The following is a 23762-nucleotide window of genomic DNA, read 5'->3' as shown; positions in this document are numbered from 1 at the left end:
TTGTAATCAAAGATGCGCGGGAGGGGTGAATAGACTAAAACATCACCTTACCGGAACTCATCATGGTATGAAACCATGTACTAAAGTCAGTGAAGATGTTAGATTCGAATGCCAAGAGGCATTGAGCAATTATAAGGAACAAAAATAAAAAAGAAATGAATTGTTCCAAGAAATTGGTGTGGGTCCAAATGAGAGTGTTTTATCTAAAACAATGGGGACATTGCAGAGTGGGAGTGGTAGTGGTAATGAAAGTGGTAGTGGGAGTGAAAATGGGAGTGGGGAACCTATACCTAGGGGACCCATGGATAAATTCACAATTTCACAACCTAGACAAAGTACTTTGAATTCTAAGTGCAAACTAGAAGAAAGGAAGTGTGTAGAAAAATTGGTTGGTTTATATACTCAAAATGTCTCCCATTTAATACAGTGAATGATCCTTATTGGGTTCCTATGGTTGATGCAATTGCAAATTTTGGGCTCGGGTTTAAGCCTCCATCTATGCATGAATTGAGGACATGGATTTTGAAAGAAGAGATGAATGATATAAATATCATAATGGAAGAGCACAAAAAAGCTTGGAAGCAATATGGATGCTCAATTATGTTAGATAGTTGGACAGATGGAAAGAGTAGATGTCTTATAAATTTTTTGGTAAATAGTCCTATTGGCACATGGTTTTTGAAATCAATTGATGCATCTGATACGATAAAAAATGAAGAATTGATGTTCAAGCATCTTGATGAGGTGGTTGAAGAAATTGGAGAGAAGAATGTTGTGCAAGTTATTATTGATAATGCATCTAATTATGTGAATGTTGGAATGAGGCTTATGGAAAAGAGGAGAAGATTGTGGTGGACTCCTTGTGCTGCTCATTGCATAGATTTGATGTTGGAGGATGTTAGGAAGCGAAATGTTCATACTAATACACTTTTGCGAGCTAGACAAGTGGTGAAGTTCATATATGGGTATACTTGGGTTCTTAGCTTGATGACAACATTTACAAAAAATCATGAACTCATTCGTCCAGCAATTACACGGTTTGCTACTACATTTCTTACTCTCCAAAGTCTTTATAAGCAAAAACAAGCTCTTATAGCAATGTTCTCATCTGAAAAATGGTGTTCTAGTACATGGGCCAAAAAGGTAGAAGGTGTAAAAGCTCGAAGTGCAATATTGTTCGATCCAAATTTTTGGCCTCATGTTGCTTTTTGTATTAAGACCACTATTCCATTAGTAAGTGTCTTAAGAGAGGTTGATTCAAAGGAAAGACCAACCATGGGTTATATTTATGATTTGATGGATTTAGCCAAGGAGAAAATTGCATTTAATTGTGGGGGCATGGAGAGGAAATATGACCCAATTTGGAGAAAAATAGATGCAAGATAGACTCCGCAACTTCATCAGCCTTTACATACAGCAGATTATTATCTTAATCTGCAATTGCGCTATGAAGATAAGTTCTCTGATGTGGATGAGGTGAGGAAGGGATTATTTGAATGCATGGATAGGATGTTGGATTACCAAGAACGTTTAAAAGCTGACATTCAGTTGGATTCATATGACCAAGAATGGGTGAATTTGGAAGCTGAATTGCAATTGATTCTCGAAGATTAAGAAGTCTTACGAGTTGGTGGATGAGTTTTGGGGGTTCCACACTGGAGTTGCAGAAGTTTGTTGTTCAAGTCCTTAGCCTCACTTGTAGTGTTTCAGGATGTGAGAGAAATTGGAGCACTTTTGCATCAGTAATATTTCTACTTTTTAAAAAATTTTAGTATATGCATTTTTATTCTAATGTTAGAGAACTTTAATTTAATTTTAATATATAAATTTGTTTATATTATTATTTGTAGATTCATACCAAAAAGAGAAATAGACTCGAACATAAGAGGTTAAATGCTCTAGTGTATGTGAGGTACAACACTAGATTGAGAGAGCGAAGTCTACAAAGGAAACAAAATGTTGATCCAATTTTGGTAGATGAGATTGATTCAGATGATGAGTGGATTGCGGAGAAAGAAGATCCCCTCCTCCCGCTTGATCTTTGTCCGCTTGAAGATAATGAACTATTTAATGTTGATGCTATTAGAATTGTGTCATCCCAAAACCAAGAGACTCAAGCGTCATTAGACAACATGGTTTCTTCACATTCCAACAAAAGAAAACATGATGAATTTGCAAGTAAGTACTCAAAATTTAAGTTATAAATTTTGTTAAATTTATTAATGAACTTATAATATTTACACCTAATTTATACTTTATGTTAGGTGAAAGTGGAGGCAAAGGCAAAGGGAAGGAGTTGAATTTGACACCAATTCATGAAGATGAGGAGTTAGATGAGTTGGGAGGGTTTGATTGTGGGAACTTTCCAACTATTGATACATTGGACGAGGATGATGATGACATTGGAGAGGATGATTTAAGTTGAAACGTTCTAGTAATATGTGTTGAACTCTATTTGATATTTTGTGACTTGGTTATGGTTGTTTGGAACTATTAGTATGGTTGCCTTTATTTTCTATTGTGAAAGTATGGAACTAGTAAGGTTTTTTTTATAATTCTAATGGATTGTTTTCATGTTTTTAATTTATGCTATTTTATTTTTATTTTTTATATATTGTAAAATATTTATTAATTATAAAATGAGGGTCTCAAAAAGCTTACACCTCAACGCTTCGAGGCTTACGCCTCGCCTCATGGGCACAAAAACGCCTCACCTTATGCCTTCGCCTTTAAAAACTTTGGTTTTGGTTATGATTTATTAATTCTCACATACGACAGACCAACAGGTTGTATATGTGTTATCTTAAGGATATGTTTATGAATTTGGAAATTTACATTTGTGTTAGGGAATTGAGCATGTATTGTCCTAAGAAGGTAGGTTTTTTTGTTGTAAGAAGAAATACTTTTGTTGGATAATGGTGATGATGTCATAAATGTTTTGAGAACGTTGCTTGTATGTTTGAAACTACTGCTTGCAATCATCTATCACCCTAGCTTAAAATAACTGAAAAAATTGATGCCAAAATAAAACAAGTTTTGGATTAGGCTAAAAATTTCTCACGTCTCACATTCATAGTTACTACATGGTTAGTGCATTAAGGATTTCTGCTCTCAATTCAGGTTCTCATTACCAACTCTATTATTCAAGTTTACAATTCCAATCTCTTCCTCATTTTGTGTCTTTATGTTTTATTATTGATTGTTACACTCTATTTTACTTTTCATCTTTTGATTCTTATAGGTAGTAGAACAATAAAGCTTTAAGGGCATGACACATATTTCAAATCACTGTTCACAAGTGTGTTTTTCTTCAAGTGTCTTGTCTATGAGGATTTTATATGTTTATAAATCAGGATATATAAATATATTCTTCTTTGTTCATATTCTCTTATAGAACATGAGATGGTGATGATTTCCTTCTCTTTTTACAATAGGTAGATCTCTCCAGAGAAAACTTAAGTATGAATTGTGTTTGTTTATAGGTTTCAACTCTTAAGAACCACTATTGAAGCTTAAATTCATTCTTTTTTAGTTCATTTTAAATATTAATTTCTTAATTATCTTCCTATTTTTAGGAAGTTAGTTGAGTTGTGCATGTGCATTTTGATTTGAAAGTTGAAAACCCTTTTGTTTGCTTTATGCTCTCTTTATATTGATAGGTAAGGGAAGACTGATGCTTAAAGACTCATGCTCTCTTTAATTCAGGTTTGCCTTCTGTCAAATATTTCAGGTTTGCAATGCCAACCATATTTACCATTTTTGTTGGCTTCATGCTTTACTGTTTTTATAGTCATCATGTTAAGATTGTTGTCTTGTTCTAATAAAGACTAGCCATGCCATGTAGGTTGGACATGCATACATGAGTAGATATGCTTGGAAGTGAAGATAGTCTCTTGGGCTTTTTGGTAAAAGAAATCAATTGTTAATGCTCCATAATATCTTACTTGGAATAATTAAGCATTGATTACAAAGGTACTTGGATTAATCATTTTTTTTTTTTTGCAAATTAATTCAGTATCAATGCCAATACTAAAGACATAATACTTAGTCTTGGTTGAGCATTGTTCAATACTCTAGAGGCAAATGTTGACAAGCTATGGATGGGTGACACCCATGGAAAAGGTTAGCTCAATTGCATTAGTGATTTATGCTCTCTTATTTTTTTGTTACTGTCCGTCATAAACTTCATTGTTCAAGTTTATAATTTCTATTCTTTTTCTAACTTTGATGTTCTTTATTGTGTATCACTTCTCAACTAGTTTGTTAAAAAAAAGTATACTTTGTTTGCAACATTGATCCATTGATTTTCATGTTCTATTGAATTGGTATAACATTTTAGTCAACACTTTTTTCAAGCTTCTCAAGCTTAGCAATCTAAGTGGTCTAGAGTGCACAAAAAATATTAGTAACAAGTATTCTTTTTCTTCTTTCTTTCAATTGAAGGTGATTGATAGAATTATTTTTCCCATTCTTGAAGATAATAGTTTGACAAACTTCAAGATATGTTAATGGTGAGTACCACTCTCAAAGCAAGTGACAATTACAACAACACTTAATACTGATATCATTTCCCCGAGTTGATATCCATGCTACTACATCTACATCTAAACAATCTACACAAAAGGGTATCTCTCTTTGTGCATATGACATTAATTTTTGTTCATATTGAAAGCATCAAGGATCCAATATATCCATCGGTATAGGAACATACTCTATTAAAATTTCCAACATTATGGCTTAGAGGCTTAACATCTTTCTAGTGTTTTAATATTTATGTTTTTCCGCATAAGATCAAATGAATATTCAGCTTATTCTAAAACTAGAGTCTTTTCATGGAAGAGATTCAATATATTTCCAATTACCACACTTGAAAATTTAACAATTTGACACTAAGCATCATTTTTGCGACTCAAACAAAAAGTAGTTATTTGTCTTTGTTCATTTCCCATTTTTATGTTAAAAGCAAAAATCATTTGCTAATTATGTGAAGAATTATGCCTATAACCATCAATAGATACTTTAAAAACTATTTCAACATGTCTAGGTAACATATTAGATTAATTAAGTAAATATTTGTTGATGTAGTCACATCCTAGGTAATGTAAAAAAGCTATAATAATGAAGGTTGACAAAGTCTCATTTCTATCCCCGAGGCTCATAATGAGTCAATGACAAGTTGTAAATGGTAGAATGATATTATTGAACCTAAATCATTACTTTGAAGGTTTCAACTATTGAGAAATACTATTGAAGCCTAGCTTTTTTTCATTTTTTTTATTTTTTATTTTTGTGGTGAATTTCAAATGATAAATTCTTTTCTCTTTTTTTTTTATAGGAAAAATAAACCACTTCAGTGTTTGATATAAAAGTGGGTAGTGTTTATCATTTTCATAATATATGGAAGTACCCTTTTGTACTTTTGATTGATGCTTTCTATTGGCTTCATAATAAATATTATTCTTATGGGTTTTTTTTTTTTAACCATTCTTTTAATATAACAATTTTACAAAGGACATGACTCATAATCTAATAAGATATATTTACTCGATAGGTTGCTTATGTAAATGAAGTTCATTTATATCTCAAAGTTAATGAGAGAAGGAAAAAATGTTGATTTTTATGTTGAAGATCGTTGAAGAGTATGGTTCTATCAATTTATTTTATGTTTCATGAAGACTGTTTTGTCCTTTTTATTTCTAAAGGCCTAAAGGATATGCCACTCAAGACTTTTAATATAATTAATTTGACAATTTTACTATAAATGTTTGGATTAGAATTTTGATTATAGATTTAACTATACATTTACAGACATAGTTAGCCCTTTCTTGGCATGCTCTAATGATATTAGAAGAACCCATTGAGAAATACTATTGAAGCCTAGTTTTTATGTTTTTTTTTTTTTGGTGGTGAATTTCAAATAACAAATTCTTTTTTTTTTTTTTTTTTTTAAAAGGAAAACTAAACCACTTTAGTGTTTGATATGAAAGTGGGTAGGATTGATCGTTTTCACAATATATGGATGGTGACTTTTCTATACTGTTGATTGATTCTTATTATTGGCTTAATGATAGGCGTTGTTCTTATGGTTCTTTTTATACCATTCTTTTAATAAAAGAATTTTAAAAAGGACATGGCTCATAGTCTAATAAGATATATTTATTCGAGAGGTTGCTTATATAAATGAACTTCATTTATATCTCAAAGTTAATGAGAGAAGCGAAATATGCTAATTTTTTTTTTTTGGTTGAAGATCACTAAAGAGTATGGTTCTATCAATTTATCTTATTTTTCTTGGAGATTGTTTTGTCCTTTTTATTTCTGAAGGCCTAAAAGATATGCTACTCAAGACTTTGAATATAATTAATTTGACAATTTTCCATAAATGTTCGAATTAGAATTTAATTGTAGATTTAACTAAATATTTATAGGTAGTTATCATTTTCTTGGCATGCTCTGATAATAATAGTTGAACCTATAAATCATTAGTTTGAAGGTTTCAACTAATGAGAAATATTATTGAAACCTAACTTTTTTTTTTTTTGTGGTGAATTTCAAATGATAAATTCTTTTCTTTTTTCTATAAGGAAAATAAAACACTTCAATGTTTGATATGAAAGAGGATTAACCTTTCTGTACTTTTGATTGATGCTTTGGCTTCATGATAGACATTGTTCTTATGGTTCTTTTTATATCATTCTTTTAATATAAGAATTTTAAAAAATACATGACTTATGGTCTAATAAGATATATTTATTTTACAGGTTGCTTATAGAAATGAAATTCATTTATATCCCAAAGTTAATGAGAGAAGGGAAATATGCTGATTTTTATGTTAAAGATCATTGAAGAGTATGGTTCTATCAATTTATTTTTTCTTTCCTAGAGATTGTTCACTTTTAATATAATTAATTAGACAATTTTCCTATAAATGTTTGAATTAAAATTTTGATTCTAGATTTAACTAAACATTTATAAGCATAGTTATCCTTTTATTGACACGCTTTGATGATATTAGTTGAACCTATAAATCACTAGTTTGAAGGTTTCAACTATTGAGAAATACTATTGAAGCCTAGCTTTTTTTATTTTTATTTTTTGTGTTGAATTTCAAATGATAAATTCTTTTCTTTTTTATAGGAAAAATAAACCACTTCAGTGTTTGATATAAAAGTGGGTAGGAATCGTTCGTTTTCACAATATATGATAGACATTGTTCTTATTCGTTCTTTTTGTACCATTCTTTTAATATAAGAATTTTAAAAAAGACATGACTCATAGTCTAATAAGATATATTTATTCAATAGGTTGCTTATATAAATGAAGTTCATTTATATCCAAAGTTAACGAGAGAAGGTAAAGATGCTGATTTTTATGTTGAAGATCACTGAAGAGTGTGGTTTTATTAATTTATTTTATATTTCTAAAGATTGTTCTGTCCTTTTTATTTCTGAAGGCCTAAAAGATACCATTGATCTTTCCTTGCTGAAATAGGTGTTGCCTATATGAGAGCAATTTCTCATAATGAAGGGTGAAGATGAAAGTGTTAATCTCTTACACTTGGGAACCAACAGACAACCTCATATTTCAAAACCATAAAATGCATTACTGAAACATGGAAAGTCAAAAACGAATGTATGGATTTAGAGGATGTCTGATTGAGAAAATGATGGTGGATTCAAAATTCTCCATCATCTCTATCATGAGTGATTGTTGAAGCTTTAGTTCAAACCCAAACACGAGACGACAGCAGTTGTGGATTCTAAATCTTCCTCAAGTGTATTTGTTTTCTAAACAGTAATAGATGACTTTCAGTCTTTATACTTGCAATTTTAGTTTGTCAGTTTTTGTTCCCAAAATTATTGTGGATTCATACATCTTAGAGTGGTTCTTTAATGCCTGTTATTTTTTTGGGTCGTTTTTGACTTGCTTGTATGTAATCTTTTATTGAGTTCATTTTTCCTTATGATCTTTTCTAGATTCTAATATTGAGCCTAACATACTGACTGCGCTTTATAATTAAATTTGAAATTTTTTTATTTGTTTTATTCTAGTTCATTTATTTGTTCTCTGTATATTGTAATCACCAATTATTTCCCCATTTACTTGCATACTGTGGGTTTGTTACTCTAAAAGCCTAAAATGAAAAGAATTCTTAAGCCCTGAATGTTGACTGTGTCGATTCCCCAAGTACAGGGAGTCTTTGCAAGTAAAGAATACGGTAGGATAGGTATGGTTTTCTAAGGTATAATGTTCCAAAGTGGCAGGCAGGGGACATTGAGAGGTATGACGTGAATTAGTTCCAAAAGTGGTGCTGATTTTCTCTTTAACTTATGGTTGAAAGAGAGTTATTTAATAAGGAGATATTGAGAGAATCCTGGGAAATCTTTGGTTAGAAAAAGTGAAAACAATGATTTATAGCTATGTAAAAAACGAATAAATTTAAATGCCAAGCATGGGGGGGGGGGGGGGGGGGGGTCTAATGAGGTCCCTTCTTTCATAGCCAATGCACAACTCAAAGCCTACAACCAATAGCATTTATACCTAGGTAGAGTATTTGAAGTGATTCTGTCTAAGTAGCTTTGCCTTGCAACCTTAACCTTCTTTCCATTTTAAAAGCCTTATTGTCCTTGTGATGCCAATGTCAGTGTTAAGGTTATATTTGGTTCTAAACAAGGATTAAGGGAAGAAAAAAAAATATTAAGAAAAATAATTTTTTAATATTCAATTTTATCATTAAAAATATTTTTTTAAATTAAATATGATTAAAATTAATTAAATTTTTTGTATTTTTTAATTATTTGAACTTAATATAAAAAAAGTTAAAATAAGTGAAATGAGTTTGAAATAACATATAAATATAATTTATTGATTTTAAGTTTAGTTTTTTACTCTCATTTTACTTTTTTTTTTCTCATGTTTTCCCTCAAATTTTAGGAAACAAAGTAGCCTAAAGTTCAAAAAGGATTAGAACCCTCAACACTTAAAATACCTTAAAAGGTAACTTCTAAGTTTTCATTCCAAGGAGCAAAATGGGTTTTCCTTCCAATGGGGAATCTTCAATTACATGGTGAAGACAATATCAATTCCTCCCATGATGTGTATTAATTGTTCTCGAAGGGACCTCATGGACCACTCTCCCTACCTTTGAAGAACTTCTAGTAACAAACGATAAAGAACAAAGAAAATAAGGTCAAAACTTGCAATTGAGATATACATTAAATTGGAGTTCAAAGTGCTCAATATCTACACAATAAGGAACTATACTAAAGTCTTGAAAAACTAATTACATAAATATAATATTGCAACGAAAATTACTAAGGGAGCTAGCTTGAGAATAAGAAAGACTACATGAGGATGGTAGCTGAAAATCCCTCAACTTCTCTTCTTCTTTGGAGCTGCCCAAAAGCCTCATTCCCAACTACTATGAGGGATTTTGTAGGTCCAAAATGTTGTCTTAAAGGTTTGGTGATGTAGGACCATATACACTCCCAAAAGCCAAAGCTAAGGGGGGTAGAGGTAGTTTCATATAAGGCCCAACCAATGTCACTAATCAATCAATTTGGAACATTGACTTCCATTCATCCTATGTCAAACACCCTCATTTAGTTCTTGATGTCCATATCAACAACTACTAGGTAAGCCAACCCAAATATCGGTCTAATATTAAATGATGTCGAACCATATACACTCCTAAAAGTCTAAGCTAATGGAGGATAGAGGTAGTCCCCACATGAGGCCCAACCAATGTTGATAATTAACTGATGTGGGACAATATTTGTCCTATGTCATTTGGCTAAGTGGTAGCATCTTGGAAAGCAGTTGGCGGTCCAATAAGTGGTAAACAAAGAAATCATGCAAGCCTAGGAGAATTCTAGTGTCTCGAGAGAAAGCACACCTTGAAGATTGTACCATTTTTTATAGTGTGAATTCTTTGCTTTGGTTTATGTGTCTTTGTCCCATTTTCACTTTCTCATGCTCGTAATTTTTTTTGCATTGGGCTCTTTCATTAACTGATATAAATAAACGGATTCTTCCAATGTATAAAATAAAAATTCCAATTTGTACTCCACTGGGAAAGTAAGAGAGTTGGGGGAGAAGAGAGTTTAAGGTTGAGATTACACTTACAATGTGATTTTTGTCCCAATTGACATTGTGATGACCTAAAAGTTCACTAAGTTAGTGAAGATACATTATTTTAGAAAGTGACGATTTGCAAAGTGAATAATTAGTGGAACCACCTTTAATAAAATACTGCTAATTTTATGGAAGTGACAATTTGCAATGTGAATAACCAATGGAACTACTTTAATAGATTAATATAAAAGAAAGGCTAGTGGGCCCCAATGCCCACTTATTTCAACTACTAGCTTCCCTCTTGCATTGTTAAGATAGGTATTTTTGTAATTAGTCTTGATTTTTGTTCTTCAGGGCTTATTTGGCTATGTGATTAGAGAATAGTTTTTTGTTCATATAAACAAAAAGCTATTTTAAAAATTCATAACACTATTTAACTATTGTTCTTTATTTTAAATTTTTGAAAATAAAATAAAATAGATAACAATTGTTAGAGAATAAATAGAAATTGTTTTCACCAATTTTTAAAAATAAAGACACATTGATCGAATAGATGACTAAAGCTTAGAATTGATAGCAGTTTAATTTGAATATGACTATTGGTAGTGAATAAGATAGAATAGGTAATTATTCCATTAGGCCTTTATGGTAGAATCAATCAAGGGGCTTAAGAAACGTTTTAAAACTCAAAAACCGATTTAATTAGTATTAAAAGGTCTTAAAACTCAATAATATTAAAAAGTCATACACTAAAATTTATTTTGAATGACTTGGCTAGTTTCTTCTTTGCATATAATTATATTTTTACAAATTATGTTCATTAGGAAAATAAACTTCAAATTAAGTAAGACTTAATATCTTGGATTCATTCATGAATCTACTAATTTTTAAAAATAACTTGAGACTTAAATAGTGATTCAATTAATATTGTAAATTTATGAGTAAAAATTGATCTAAAATGATTCATTGTTTCTTTTATACATAAAACATAGCTAAACGAGCCCTTATTTTTTAGTAGTTTTTTTTTTAATTATTATTATTATTATTTTTGAATTTCTTTTGCAAAAGAAAGTTGAAATTTAAATGCATATGAATCAAGAAAACTTTGATCGAGCTTGGGAAATACTTAGATGTTTGTCAATAATGATTTATCTTTGATGGTCAAAGCAGGTTTTGAAATTAAAGTTTGCAAGAAATCTACTAGTAATGATCAATAGTATAATGGACAATCTGCCATTAATAAATAACACCGTGCCTTCGTTTGAATCTAGAAAGGGAAATAAACAATATAACATAAGATCATCTAACTTTTGAAGTACAACTTAATAAATTATTTTTATTAAGTTGAAAATTTTATTCTCATCATCCTAATTTAGGACTTTGTGTACTTTTTTATAATTTACATTCATTTGAAGATTCAAACTTGCTATAGAATCAACTTGGGATTAAATAGGTAAGTATGGTTCAATGATTGAGAATAAAAAAAGTAATGGATTTACATGAAAATTAGAAATAATATTAATTTGAAAATAATTTTAAATTGATAATTTAAAAAGAATTTTTTTTTCCAAATAATAAAATTAATTGGAAAAATGATTTTAAATTTGAGAATTTAAAAGGAGATCAGATGCTGCTTAGTCTTTCTTTTCAACACCTAGTGTAAGGTCCTTTCAATATTGCTCCACTCTTCATAATTTATAAGGTCAAAGTTATTACTACATCATTAGTACAGTACCCACATAAATGCATTCAGATGGCTTTTCAAATTTAGCTCCGTTAATTACTTTGGGGCACATTTTTTATACCTTAGTTTTTATATATTTGTTAGCTACAAAACAAAAGATAAGAGGTAACTTGGACTTGGTAAGGATGGTTGAGTTCGTGGAGGAAATGGATGGATTTAGCCTTCAGGGGTTAGGGTGCCGAGTGCTCAAGCACTTGGTACCTTGCTTGGGTGTTGGAAACACTCAAGTGGCAATTGGGGGCGCTTCAGCACAGCGTGCTGGGAATGCTTAAGCTCCTGGTAAGGTTGCTTGAGTACTGGAAACGCTTAAGTGGCCATTGAGGGTGCTTGAGCGCAGCTTACGCTTGAGCGGCACTTAAGGGTGCTTAAGTGCAAGGCTTTGGAGAGCGCTTGAGTGGCCCTTAAGGGCGCTTGAGTGCAAGGCTTTGGGAACCCTTGAGTGGCCCTTGAGGGTGTTTTGAGTGCAATGCTTTGGGAACTCTTGGACGAACCTATGAGGGCGCTTGAGTGCTATATGCTCAAGTACTGAGATTAATATTTCTATTTTAAATTTTTTTAAATGTCTATTTTCCTTTTCCTTGATATACAATTTGTACATAAAAATTTGTTTCCAAAATAATTATATTTTTAATTTCTATACAAGTTCATTTTTACGTTATTATCTTCAATTAACTTAATCATACCTATTTGTGTAATCCAAGTTGATTCTGCAACAACCTCGATTCTATAAAAGTAGTATAAATCATATAAAAATATACAAAGTCGGTAAATGAAATAAAATTGTCAATATAACTAAAAATTGTAATTACATTATATTATGATTCAATGTTATTTCGCATACAAGATCAAAACAAATTATAAATTAATTTTGATAAATAATAGTTAATAAATTTTTTAATGTAACTACCTCCATGCATCATTGCTACATCAGTCTCTTTCCCATTATGGAACCACTATTGTCTTTCTTAGGAGTATGGTTCCTGCCTCAGCCCATGTGTGGCCAAATGTTTTTTCCCCCTCCTCTTTCCACATTCAAAACACAAGCCACTGCTTGAGCCCACCTTGGGTATGCAAAACATAACCCTTGCCACTAGGGCAAGTTGCCCTTAATTATTTATAATCACATATATTAAAGATATGCTGATTATGTCATTTACAGCTTTTTCCAAAACCAATGAAATTAATATATAAAAAAAGGATAAATCAATTAATTTTAATTATCTCATGATATAAAAACATGGTGATAATTTTTATAATGAATAAATTTAAATAAAAAAAATGTATATAAATATAAACTAATAAATAAGTCATAAGCATTTAAAAAAAAATTACGTAAATCATCTTCTTTTTTTATATCAATATATCTATGCAATATTTTTTCTAGTAAAATAACTTTACTATTTATATTATTATTTTTATTATTTCTTAAAAAATTTTATAATATTTATATAAATTTTGATTAATTTTAATTTTATTGAGTTTTTTTTTTTTTTTCAAAATTTTCATCAATATTTAGGATATTTATGATTTTTATGTAAAATCTAAGGATTGATATTTTCGTTATTGCAATATTTTAATCATTGAGTGTGACTAATGAAAGATAAGAAAACTATACAAGACACCAAAAATTTTACAAATTTAAGAAGACATTATGATCAATCCCATTAAGATACATAGTAAATAATGAAAACATAGAAATAACAAGAAAAATACTGTAGCATCCTATGTCAGTATACATGTACATCTATCTGTGTGTGTGTGTGTGTGTTTTGACTATATAACTAAACCTAGAGCTATTTATGTGTGTGTGTGTTGACGATACAGCTAAACCTAGAGCTATTTATGTTTCTAACAGCTAGATGGTGAAGCCGGCCACTGATCAGGGCCAAGGTATTTGTAGGTTTACATTATTAAATCAGCCCCCAAATCCAATCTTGAAACCCCAGCAGCCACAAAATCTATCAACTTGTGTGGTGACCATGATTTCCATGAATTAATTTTCCCAATACGACCACACTAATTCTGCTAAAGGTGATGAGCAGTAAGTTACTAGAAAGAGAGCAATATTCAACCACGAAATTAGTTTTAAGCATACATCAAACAGTAAAACTGCACCCCTAGTTGAAGACCATATATAACTAAAATTCAGTACTAATGCATAATTTTAAAATTATTTATAGATGATGGATCAAAAGAAAGCTCCATGAATGATACGATCTCATCCCAATTTCCATGTGCAAAGAACTCCCTAGCATCGTTACTCAAAATGCTTGATGAACATGACTCTGGTTGTGAACCTTGAACAATCGAGCTCACCTGGCCTGCGGGCAGTGGGTTCCCTTCATCAATGTGACTACCAACAGGCTTCTTCCCTTTATGAAGAGAAACTGGAGCCCCAGAACTCATGTAGCCTTCCCAATTTTCTAGACTCATATCACATGTTTTAGGTTTTGAATTCGTTGGGTTGCGTTTAGCAGGTACTTCTCTCCAATCTGGTGTGTACCTTCTATGTGGCACATTTCGCTTAAAAATTCGACAAAGTGTCCATACTTCCTACAATCCCACAAAGCATAACACAAAATTAACCAACGTACTAGAGATTTTGAGGAAATGGTAAATTCAATGGCACATATATATTTGGGAACTGTTTTTTTCTTACAGCTTCTTGATCAGCAGCCTTGGCAGTGGGGGGAGTAGCATTTTTCTGGTCTGCGGGGAGGCGGAACTCATGCATCATCCAATCAGTTTTGGTGCCTTTTCCTGCACTTCCACAATAGTACACTAATGATTTCTTTAACCCAATGCAGTCACCGCGGCTGTGTCCTTCTTCAACAGAATATATTGGCTTGTCTATGCCGCTTGCTTTCCAAAATCCAGACCCCGTGGCTCTATTGGGCCTTACGCTATTCCTATATTTTCTCCCTCTTCTGCAAAAGAAATACCACTCTTTGTCTGTAACAGTCCGGCTATTTTCTGCATATTTACAAAAAAATAGGTATGTGAGAGCGAGAGAGAGAGAGAGAGAGAAAGAAAGTTGGATCTTCATTGTAGATGTCATAAGAAAATACCCAACTGTTAAGATATATCCACATAATTTTCTAGGGTCAGGAAGATGAAAAAGGCTTGAAAAGGAATGAATGGTTAAGCTTAATATATAAGAGAAACCGCATGCATAGATTTTCTCAGGATTTGACGATGGAAAAATCAAAGAAGAAAAAGGATGGAACAACCTCTTCCTATCAAACCTTTTATAAACTGAAACTCCATATTCAACTCATCTCAAATTCTATAATGGACAGTTTACAGGTGCCAAAGGATTTGTTTTTACAACATGCATGCCCAAGAATTATAAAAGCTGGAGGTGCTTGGATTATTGTTTGTTTTACCATGCAAAAGCTACAAATCCTATTCTTTTTCTTTTCTATTTTTGTTGGGTAAATATGAAGCCAGTTCCTTCATATGCACTAAATATCATTCCAAGCCCTAATCAACAGAGAACCTAAGTAAAGAACTGGTGCAGAAATCGAAAGAAAACAGGAATGAAATAAAACAATGAAAAGTTAGAACTATAGAATTGCATACTTGCAAGATCCCAGGGGTCATATTTGTAGATGTCAATCTGTTTTATAAGCTCAATAGCGGTCAGCTTCTTCTCGATCTTTTTGCGAAGATAAAAGGACACTAGCTCTTCATCGGTGGGATGAAACCGAAACCCTGGCAACAAAAATTGATCATCTTCTTTATCAGCATCCATGCTCCTCCTCATCATCATCTGTTGCACCTCTTTGTTTCTCTAGCTGTCTCGCCCTTTTTAGTTGGGAGAAACTTCTTTATAATGGGAAAGGCACCGGTCAAGTCATGAATTTTGAGTCTTTGCTAATGAAGACGATAGATCTTAGAAAAAGTCTTCTTTGGATCATCTCAGCCTTACATAAAAACCATCCCAATAGATACGAAGGTACGTGAAGGACATGACTTTGTATCGTAGTCTTCTCCTTCCCGCAGTCCATTAAATATGCCAATTATTGCATCACATCAAATAGAGGTTGAAAAAGTAAAACATATTTGAAAAATAAAATTTTGAATTTTCAGCTAAATTTTTGGATTTGAATGCCTGCAAGACACAATTATACTAATCTAATTCTTTTAAATATCAAAGGATGTAAAAATTATAGAATAAAGAAGATTTAGTCTAAATTTATTTTTACTTTTTTTTTTTCATTTTCTTCTTTGATACTTTTTCACCCTATTCTTTTGCAATATTTGATTCTCAAAATGTATTAAAAAAACATATATATTAAAAAATTATTTTCTCACGGTGGGCCATCTTATAGAATTTTAAAAAAATATATATAAATAAAATTAATTAAAATTTTATATATTTTAAAATTATTTAATCATTATATTAATGAGTTAAAAAATATAAATTTAAAATAACAAATAAAAATAATTTATGGATTTAACTATTTTTTTTTCTATTTTTCTTTTTATTTTTCTCTCACCTTTTTCCTCAAATTTTTTGAACCAAACATGGCATTCAACTTCTCCTTATCCAAATAGAGCTTAAGAATAAAATATAATTTATAAATTCACAGTGCTAAAATTGTAATTCATAAAATTTAGCGTCCCATTAAATGTCTATGTATATATATTCAAACTTTGAATTTTTGACTTCAAAGTCAAATTTTGCCAACTCAGTTCTGTGTCTCCGTACCCTTAAGATTAAATCCTGTAATGATGAATAGAAGTTTGCAAGGATGTGGAGGATGTGTGATGGTTAATTAATACTTAACTAGAAGAGAGAATTGCCATTTGTATAATTCTTAACTAAAAAATAGAGCAAGGAGAATGAGATGAAGGGCTAATTGTATCATCCATAAATAATTGATTTGAGGTTTCTTTTTCTCTTCTTTTTTTCCCCTTATTTGATGGTAAAGTGAATTATCATTGTATAATCCTTTGTTAGTATAAAATATTTTATAAGATGAGCGTTAACTCGTAGTGAGGAATGACTTTATTAATAATTCGTATGATAATTATTCTAAGAAATATTTTTAATTTAAAGAATGTTTTTGAAAAAACTTAGGTATTTGATAAATTTTATGAAATATTTTTTAAAAATTAAAATATCACTTATAACGTTTTTTGAAGACACATTTATAAGATATTTTTTTAAAAACATTCGAACATAAAACACTTTACTAAAAATATTTTAAATAGAAACACTAATGCACTCTAAATCAGCAACTAAGGAAATTAGTGATATTGAGTCCTGAGAGAGCTTTGATTTAGGCTTCCCATGCTAGGCATTTTATCATGTATTAATAATTAAATTGGTTGGTTTGGACAATTGTTTAGTGAATGAGAGAATTCAATCTTAAAACTTAAAGTCCGTTTGATCGTAATTCTATAAAGTACTTTAAACCTAAAAAGTGTTTTTAAAAAATAATTAGGTGTTTAACAAATTTTAGGAAATACTTTTAAAAATATAAAACATCAATTATAGTGTTTTTTGGATACTTAAAAAAAAACACTTTAAGTAGAAGCACCATAAAAAATACTCTTAATTTTCTACTTATATTTGTTGTATCTATATCAGAGGTAAAAGAAGTGTGTTTGATTATGGGTTGAAAATTTTTATTTTTGAGTGAATAAATGTTTTAGAAAATATTATTTCAAGAGTGTAACTTAAAAAAATATGTTTGTACAAAAATTAATACAAGAATTACATTATCTAATTTTGTAACTTATACGAAATTTTTTTATATAATTTTTAATGTTGCTTTAATTATAATGGCATGATATTGGTCCTTTGCATACTTTTCAATAGAGCTCCAAACTCCTGACCTCAAACTAATTTAATTTATTTTCTAATTTTAGTTTTTTATCAAAATATAAATGATACACTTTTATTCTATGAAAAAAATAGAATGAATGAAAAATAAATGTTAAATAATTTAAAAATATAAAAATCCCTTAATAATTTTAATTATATTTGATTTTTTTTTTCGTATTTTAAATAATAAAATCAAATATAAAAAAATAATTTCTTTAACATTTTTTTTCTTTCTTTGATACTTTCCAAGAACCAAACATAATCTAAATCATTATAAACAAATCAATCATCCTAATGCCTAAATCTACTCCTCTTCCTTAATACTCGACAATCCACACCAAGTCCAAGGTGATCATATTTTTCCTTTTTCTCTTTTGTTTTCTTTGGGCTAACTACTTTTGATTGTTTCTTATGACAATTGAAGGTGAAAAGCTTTCCAAGAAGGTGCAAATTGTTTGACTAATAGATGAAAAAACCAAGGTCTTCATGTTCCTCAAAGCATATGCAACCCCCAATTAGTTAAGGGAGCTAAATTTCAAAAGGGCATCCGAAAACATGCGGTGCTTTGTTGGTTAATTTGTCAACATGCTCGACTCACTGCGCAGGAAGTTTGATGAAGGCTAGACTTTTGATACAATTGTTAATCAAGAATAGTAGGCCAATACTCTAGAAGAATCTGGAAGTCCCTTTTAGTAGGTGTTGAAAAAAGAAAAAGATTAAGCAATATCTATATATATATATATATATACATGTATATTGGGAGAGAGAGAGGGGTTGGACATGTTCAGAGTCACAGCCTTTGAATTTTGGACCATCTTATTAGTGCTATTTACATTAGGTGAGTGGAACTCAATTCAAAGAGAAGGTGCAAGAAGCAAGGTAGTACCAATGTTTTAAAATTCGCATTAGTCATTTAACCAAAAAAAAAAAAAAAGTTATGGATGGACTGTTTCCTGATTGTAATAATGGTTGAATCACAATAGAACAAGTCACATAATAAATATATAATTTATATATTATTAAAATTTAAATAATTTAAAAAAGTTTAAAAATATATAAATAAATTAAAAATCAATAATATTTATTTTTTATTATTGATATTATCAAATTAAATCAATGTATTAATGTTTTAAATTTTATTAAATGAAATATATATATATAATATTTAAATATAAATTTATTGAAAATGAAAGAAAATTCAATTATTTAATTTTAACTTATATTAAAAGTTATATATTCTAATTTATATTTTTTTTAAATATTATATTATTTTACTTATGTTATTAAAATACAAATATTACAATTTTTTGTAAAGAATATTATTTGTTTACATTATTTTACATAAAACATAGGCAGCCTAGTGGTAAACATGGCATATTTTGGATTTGAGGTCCAGGTTCAAAACCCATGATGTCTTATTTTAAAAAATTTTCTAATACTCAATATGATGCATCCCACATCGAAAACACATTTACAAGCAGAAAAAAGAATTTGCACAAATGTAATAGATTATTTATGCACACTCATTTAAAGAAAAATTACTTATATTTAGTGCTACTCCTTATTTTCCGTTTTTAAATATATATAAAGTAATATAAAAGTTGAATATTTTGTACAAAAATATAAGGGTTCATTTCATCATGTTTTTTGAAACTTGTTTTTAAAAACTATTTTTTATTCTTTAATTTAAAAACAACATTGTTAAACAATCCCTGTTTTTCTATTATGTTTTAAAAACTGATGAAAACAATTTTTATTAATTCTTTAAAAATTATTTTCTATTTTACTTTATTTTTAAAAATTATTTTTATAGAACAACGATCAAATAATATTAAAAAATTTTAAAAATTAATTTTAAAATTTTAAAATTTAAGACAAGAATTTTTTTTTTAATACTTTAATTTTTAAAAATCATTAAATTTTTAATGTAAGCTTCTAAATGTTTTTAAAAACAAAAGAGACAAAATGTATTCGATTGGACACTTACTAATTGATTTTTAAGGCATTGACATGGAAGCCTTCTCAATTCTTATTGCCAAAAGGACGTCAAAGTAGCCTAGTTTAAAATAATAAAAAATTGATTATGGGCTTGCAATGGAAAATTTCAAATTAATTAACTATACTATAATACGTTATCTATTGTGTATTCCTATTTTAGAATTTATTATCTTTATTAATGAAAATACTATTATTGTGGTGGTAAAAATGATTAGAAAAATAATAATGAGAATTTTTTTGAAAGGAAACAAAAAAATAAAAATAAAAACACATAAAGCATATAATAGTTTATGTGGTTTGGTCTAAAGCCAACCCCATGAGTGAAGATGATAAAGAAAATTCATGCCTATAAAAGAGCTCTTACATACTTTGATATAAATTAAGTACATGCAATGTCTAAGCCTAGCTACAAGATCAAAGTTTGGTAATTATATATCCACTAGATTATTTATTGTAGAAATATTTTTTTGCTATACTAATACCATAAGCAATCACATCCTTGATGAAATGCACCTTGATATCAATATGTTCGGTCTCCACATTGAACATTTAGCTTTTAATTAGATGTACGAAACTTTCGCTTTGACAATATTCAATTAATAGTCAAATCTTGTATTGTAAGCCCAGATCACCAACCAAATTCCATAGCCACATAACTTCGCTCACTACTTTTGTGGCTACAAATATTAATTGACAAAGCAAGTGTTGATTGCATATTGCTTTCCATCTAATCTTATGAGATGCCTTTTTTTTTTTTTTTCTCCTCTAGCAACATAAGTAACAACTCTTCTAAAGACGTTAATTACTACTTCTTTCAAATACTAATTCAACTCTTATATGCCTCTTGAGCATTGAAGTAACCATTTCACTACTTATTAATAGATTTTTCTATGGTGCTCCATATATCTACTAGTTTCTAAAATTCTAGTGAAGGTTTTATCTTTAAAAATTTATTCAATAGTTCAATTCACTCATTCAACTAATATAATGTTGATACTCAAAGATCTAAAACCAAAACAATCTCTTCTTAAGAAATTAAAAAGGATTTTTTAGCTAGCTTAGTGGCTAGGTCATCTCTACAGGGATTTATTATAAGTAGTCATATTTCTAATAATAGTCAATTTAATTTTAGCTAGAGATTATTCTATCAAAAAAATAGAAAACATAGTTGATTAAATAAAAGCAGACTTTTTAGTTTTTAAAGTTAAGTAGTGAATAAATATTTGCACAAATGATAAGGACTAGCTAGTATTTGGAAAGCTCAATTCACAAACAAATATAAACAATATAGGATAGAAACTCCTATTTTTCTATTGACATCCTCTTTTAGAACTAAGATAATAATTCTTGCATGCATGGATTCATTCCTATCCCATTCCTAGACCTAAAAATATCAAATCAATAGAAAATAGTAGATCCATGCGGCATAGAGCATCTATCATGTATTCAATGTTGGTTCAAGGTTCTAATAAATAAGCAAATCTAACTTAGCTTAAAACAAACAAACAAGAATAAGAAAAGAGGAGTAAAAAAACTTATCCAACTATATCGGCTGAGGTGTGATAAGGCATTTCCACCTCCTCAAAGATGAACTCAATGCACAAGGGAACTAACATTCTACCTCCAAGATTCAATAGCTAATGAAACCTCACCTTAGGTGCACTTCGTAGGTAAGATGTTATACAATTTAAGTGGTATTCCTCCAGACAAGGGGCAATGGAAGAAGTTTGTTGTAAGGGTACAACACAATGTGTCAAGCATAGGCCAATGCCCACGGAAGCAACAGATAAGTGGAGCATAGGCTAGTGGTCATGGATGCAACAGGCAAGTGGCAAAGTAGATTAGTGGAGCACAAGCCAACTGTAGAATTGCAAAAAGCGACAATTGATGTGGCAAAAAGGAGAGTAGTAGATAAAACACACTCATTGATCTCTGAAAACAGTTGTAAAAAGAAATAGGAATGGAATACAAATTGAGAGGGTAGAAGACACTTTGAAAACTTAGCCCAACTAAATGACCAAGTCAAAAGGAATTAAAAAGATAAAATAATAATAATAATTTGGATTTGCAAAAAGCCACTGGACTCGTGTGCGTACGCAGGTGGGTTCCCCAGCCCCCCTATGCAGGACATGTGTGCAGACATGTCTTGCATTAGGGGTTTTTGGTCTAAGGCGTTGAATTTCCACTAAAATAGGTTTTGGCCCTCTGGGCACGTAAGGCTCCCCCTTGCCTCTCCACAAGTTCATGAGGCTAAGGAAAGTGGGTTAGTATATATACCCACTAAACGTGTTTCTTTTTTTTCCGATGTGGGACAAACTTGAACACTTTAAAACACACACACACACACTATGCACTCTTCCTACAATCCCCCACAAAGTGTATGAGTGAAAAAGAGAATGACTAGAGGAAAAAAATAGAATCTAATGCATTAGTACTAGTGGTCATAAGCTATGAACTAGTCTTAGAATAAGTAGGTATTGAGTCATAGAAACATGGTGAAAAATATATTTCTATGAACTAGTATTTCTTGATATAATTCAAGGAACCTATTATCCACATTGGTTTCTCAACTACGATTTGTACATAACGGGTTGACACTAATAGGTCATGCACCTTGCCTAGATATTCATGAGAGCTCTAGAGAATTTGCCTAAGTTCTCATAGGAAGCAGCCCCACCTCCACTTTCATGTAGGTGAATCCATCAATTGTGTTATGCGCTAAACACACCGTCTATAAGGAATATGACATTCATTAAGAGCAAATATTCAACCTCAATCGATGTAGAATATGTTTGTCTACACCATAGGGATAAACTCTTTAATAAGCATAATTGATAGAGCACCTTATAGTCAACAATTGATTTGTTATTAATAATATGAATCTACTTTATGGGATCTCTATTCTAGTAAGTTTGGTTACCATCACTCTTGACTTTTATAATAGGCATAAGTCTCATCCTCTTCAATGTTTCTTCCACTAATTTCCTATTTAGTGGTTTGTCAAAGGATTGACCAAGTTCAACTCTAAGCTTAGAAATTCCATAGATATAATCCCTATTTCAAGAGTTGTCATAGAATATTATGCCTTAAGCGTATATGTTTGTTCTTCCCATTAAATATTTTCCTCTTAGCCTTAGTAATTGCAGCTTGACTGTCACAAATGCATATATATAAACAAAGTTGGTCTCATCCATAAAGGGATATCTGCTAAAATGTTTCTAAGCTACTCATCCTCAAAACTTGTCTTTTCTAAGGCAATAAACTTAGTCTCCATAATAGATCGAGTAATGCAAGTTTGCTAAGCAGATTCCCAAGAAAATGCACTTCCTTTAAGAGTTAAAACATACCCACTAATGGATTTCATCGTATTTGAATCAAAGATTCAGTTGGTATCACTAAATCCTTCAAGGACATTTGGAAATCCACTATAGCATAAACCATAGTCAATGGTGCCTCTCAAGTACTTAAGTACTCTACAAATAGAAACCTAGTGATCCTGATTAGGACCTTGGGTGTACTAACTCAATCTTCTTACTGCATAAACAATATTAGGTCTTGCAAATTTTCTAGTACATTAGTCTCCCAATGATTTGGGCATACTTGTTTGGGCAACCCTATGTTCTTTATTTTTCTTCAATTGTGAGCTAGGATCATATAGAGTTGTCATTAGTTTACAGTCAAATTATTCAAAATTCCTTAAGATTTTCTCAAATAGTGTTCTTGAGAAAGTTTAAGTGCATTAGGTGTTCTAGTTGATCCCTATAATCACCTCTACCTTTCCTAGGTATTTCATGTCAAATTTAGATCTTAGGAACTTCTTGGTCTCACAAACAATCAATAGGCTAGTTCTAAAGATAAGCATATCATCAACATATAAGCAAATGACAACAGGTGTTATTCTCAACCTTCCAGTAAATGCATTTATCAGCGTCATTAATGGAAAATCCATTAGATACAAACATATGGTCAAATTTTCTATGTCATTGTTTGGATACTTGTTTTAACCTGTAAAGTGATTTAACTAGTCTACAAACATTTTGCTATTTTCCTGAAACTATGCAACCCTTAGGTTGGTCCATATAAATTTTCTCTTCCAATTCCCCATTCAAG

At 30.4% G+C, this 23762-nt stretch overlaps 2 protein-coding genes and 1 long non-coding RNA gene across 3 annotated transcripts; 2 read left to right on the top strand and 1 right to left on the bottom strand.

Annotated features, from left to right (window-relative positions):
- The first annotated feature begins 211 nt into the window (after positions 1-211).
- On the top strand, positions 212-2425 carry LOC117908312. The gene is made up of 5 exons (XM_034821917.1): positions 212-335; positions 428-1330; positions 1454-1572; positions 1851-2178; positions 2265-2425. Exons 1-5 carry the CDS (start codon positions 212-214, stop codon positions 2423-2425), a joined length of 1635 nt encoding a protein of 544 aa, XP_034677808.1.
- A 4930-nt stretch (positions 2426-7355) lies between these two features.
- Positions 7356-7975, top strand: LOC117908881. Its single transcript, XR_004650267.1, has 2 exons — positions 7356-7391; positions 7492-7975. It is a non-coding gene; the product is annotated as an uncharacterized LOC117908881 (long non-coding RNA).
- A 5994-nt stretch (positions 7976-13969) lies between these two features.
- Positions 13970-15572, bottom strand: LOC117908311 (transcription factor JUNGBRUNNEN 1-like). Its single transcript, XM_034821916.1, has 3 exons — positions 15401-15572; positions 14478-14791; positions 13970-14371 (listed from the first exon to the last, which is right to left on the bottom strand). Exons 1-3 carry the CDS (start codon positions 15570-15572, stop codon positions 13970-13972), a joined length of 888 nt encoding a protein of 295 aa, XP_034677807.1.
- Positions 15573-23762: the final 8190 nt, after the last annotated feature.

This window comes from Vitis riparia, chromosome 19 (assembly GCF_004353265.1).
Source record: "Vitis riparia cultivar Riparia Gloire de Montpellier isolate 1030 chromosome 19, EGFV_Vit.rip_1.0, whole genome shotgun sequence".
Lineage (NCBI taxonomy): Eukaryota > Viridiplantae > Streptophyta > Magnoliopsida > Vitales > Vitaceae > Vitis > Vitis riparia.
The sequence above is the reverse complement of the archived record's forward strand: the minus strand, read 5'-3'. Positions and strand labels throughout refer to the sequence as shown.

Excerpts from the sequence above, each read along its gene's own strand:
- LOC117908311 (XM_034821916.1), bottom strand. The coding sequence starts at position 15,572 with ATGGATGCTGATAAAGAAGATGATCAATTTTTGTTGCCAGGGTTTCGG. Across the intron at positions 14,792-15,400 it reads TGACCCCTGGGATCTTGCAA|AAAATAGCCGGACTGTTACA; the intron begins GTATGCAATTCT and ends GTAAATATGCAG. Across the intron at positions 14,372-14,477 it reads AGGCTGCTGATCAAGAAGCT|GAAGTATGGACACTTTGTCG; the intron begins GTAAGAAAAAAA and ends GTGGGATTGTAG.
- LOC117908312 (XM_034821917.1), top strand. The coding sequence starts at position 212 with ATGGGGACATTGCAGAGTGGGAGTGGTAGTGGTAATGAAAGTGGTAGT. Across the intron at positions 1,573-1,850 it reads ATTCATATGACCAAGAATGG|ATTCATACCAAAAAGAGAAA; the intron begins GTGAATTTGGAA and ends TATTATTTGTAG. Across the intron at positions 2,179-2,264 it reads AAAACATGATGAATTTGCAA|GTGAAAGTGGAGGCAAAGGC; the intron begins GTAAGTACTCAA and ends ACTTTATGTTAG.